Genomic DNA, 1,361 nt, shown 5'->3' on the forward strand with positions numbered 1-1,361 from the left:
ATGGATGGAAGGAATCACTCCATAGTATCAGAGTTTGTGTTCCTGGGACTCACCAATGCATGGGAGATCCAGCTTCTCCTTTTTGTCTTCTCCTTCTTGTTCTACTTTGCAAGCGTGATGGGAAACCTTGTCGTTGTGTTCACTGTATCCCTGCATGCTCATCTGCACTCTCCCGTGTATTTCCTCCTGGTTAACCTCTCAGTCACTGATGTTATTTTGCTCAATCACAGCCCCTAAAATAACTTGTGATATTTTCAAGAAGCACAAAGCCATCTCCTTTTGCGGCTGTATTACCCAGACCTTCTTAATTCATGCTGTTGGGGGCACTGAGATGGTGCTGCTCATAGGCATGGCCTTCGACAGATATGTGGCCGTATGTAAGCCTCTCCACTACCTGACCATCATGAGTCCAAGAGTGTCTATACATTTTTGTCACTTCCTGGATCATTGACCTTATCCATTCATTGGTTCAATTATTTTTTGTGGCAGATTTGTCTTTTTGTGGCCCTAATGTATTGGACAGTTTTTACTGTGACCTTCCCCGGCTCCTCAGACTTGCCTGCACAAATACCCAAGAACTGGAGTTCATGGTCACTGTCAGTAGTGGGCTCATTGCTGTGAGCTCCTTTGTCTTGCTGGTCATTTCCTACATTTTCATTCCGTTCACTGTTTGGAAACATTCTTCTGGTGGTTCATCCAGGGCCCTCTTCACTTTGTCAGCTCATATCACTGTGGTAGTTTTGTTCTTCGGGCCACTGATGTTTTTCTACACATGGTCTTCTCCCACATCACACCTGGATAAATATCTTGCCATTTTTGATGTATTTATCACTCCCTTTCTGAATCCAGTCATCTATACATTCAGGAACAAAGAGATGAAAGTGGCAATGAGGAGACTGTGTAGTCGTCTTGTGCATTACTGGAAGATTTCATAAATGGATGGCTGTGAAGATATGGAACTATAGATTCTCCAGCATGCTGGTTGCAGAGAAGACATTATGTAATTTCAGAAAAATACTCAAGACTTAGGCCATGTTATATGCCTAGAAATCTACTCTCTACTAAAATATGGTATTTATTTCACCTTTAAATTAGAAGTGATATTATTCTTTGACACTTTGTACATCAAAGTATTAAAACCAAATCATATCTGCTTTGCAACCTACATGGTCTAGGAGAGGGCCACGTAATTGAGCAAGTAATAATATTTTATCTTTTCCTATATTGGACAGATTATTCTATTGATAGACAAACTATGCCTTCATATTATCTTTCATCTACTTATTACGTAGTGTATTGATTTTAATTCTCTTTGTTCCTACTCTGTTTGCTTCTTATTTCCCCAGTTTTTACATATTTTG

At 40.0% G+C, this 1,361-nt stretch overlaps 1 protein-coding gene across 1 annotated transcript; it reads left to right on the forward strand.

Annotated features, from left to right (window-relative positions):
• LOC101399535 (olfactory receptor 4F15-like) lies at positions 1 to 935 on the forward strand. The gene is given in 3 exon segments (XM_014781029.2): positions 1 to 209; positions 211 to 429; positions 431 to 935. Coding segments are annotated over 3 exon segments (933 nt in total).
• Positions 936 to 1,361: the final 426 nt, after the last annotated feature.

Source organism: Ceratotherium simum, chromosome 3 (assembly GCF_057802395.1).
Source record: "Ceratotherium simum simum isolate JZ-2026a chromosome 3, ASM5780239v1, whole genome shotgun sequence".
Lineage (NCBI taxonomy): Eukaryota > Metazoa > Chordata > Mammalia > Perissodactyla > Rhinocerotidae > Ceratotherium > Ceratotherium simum.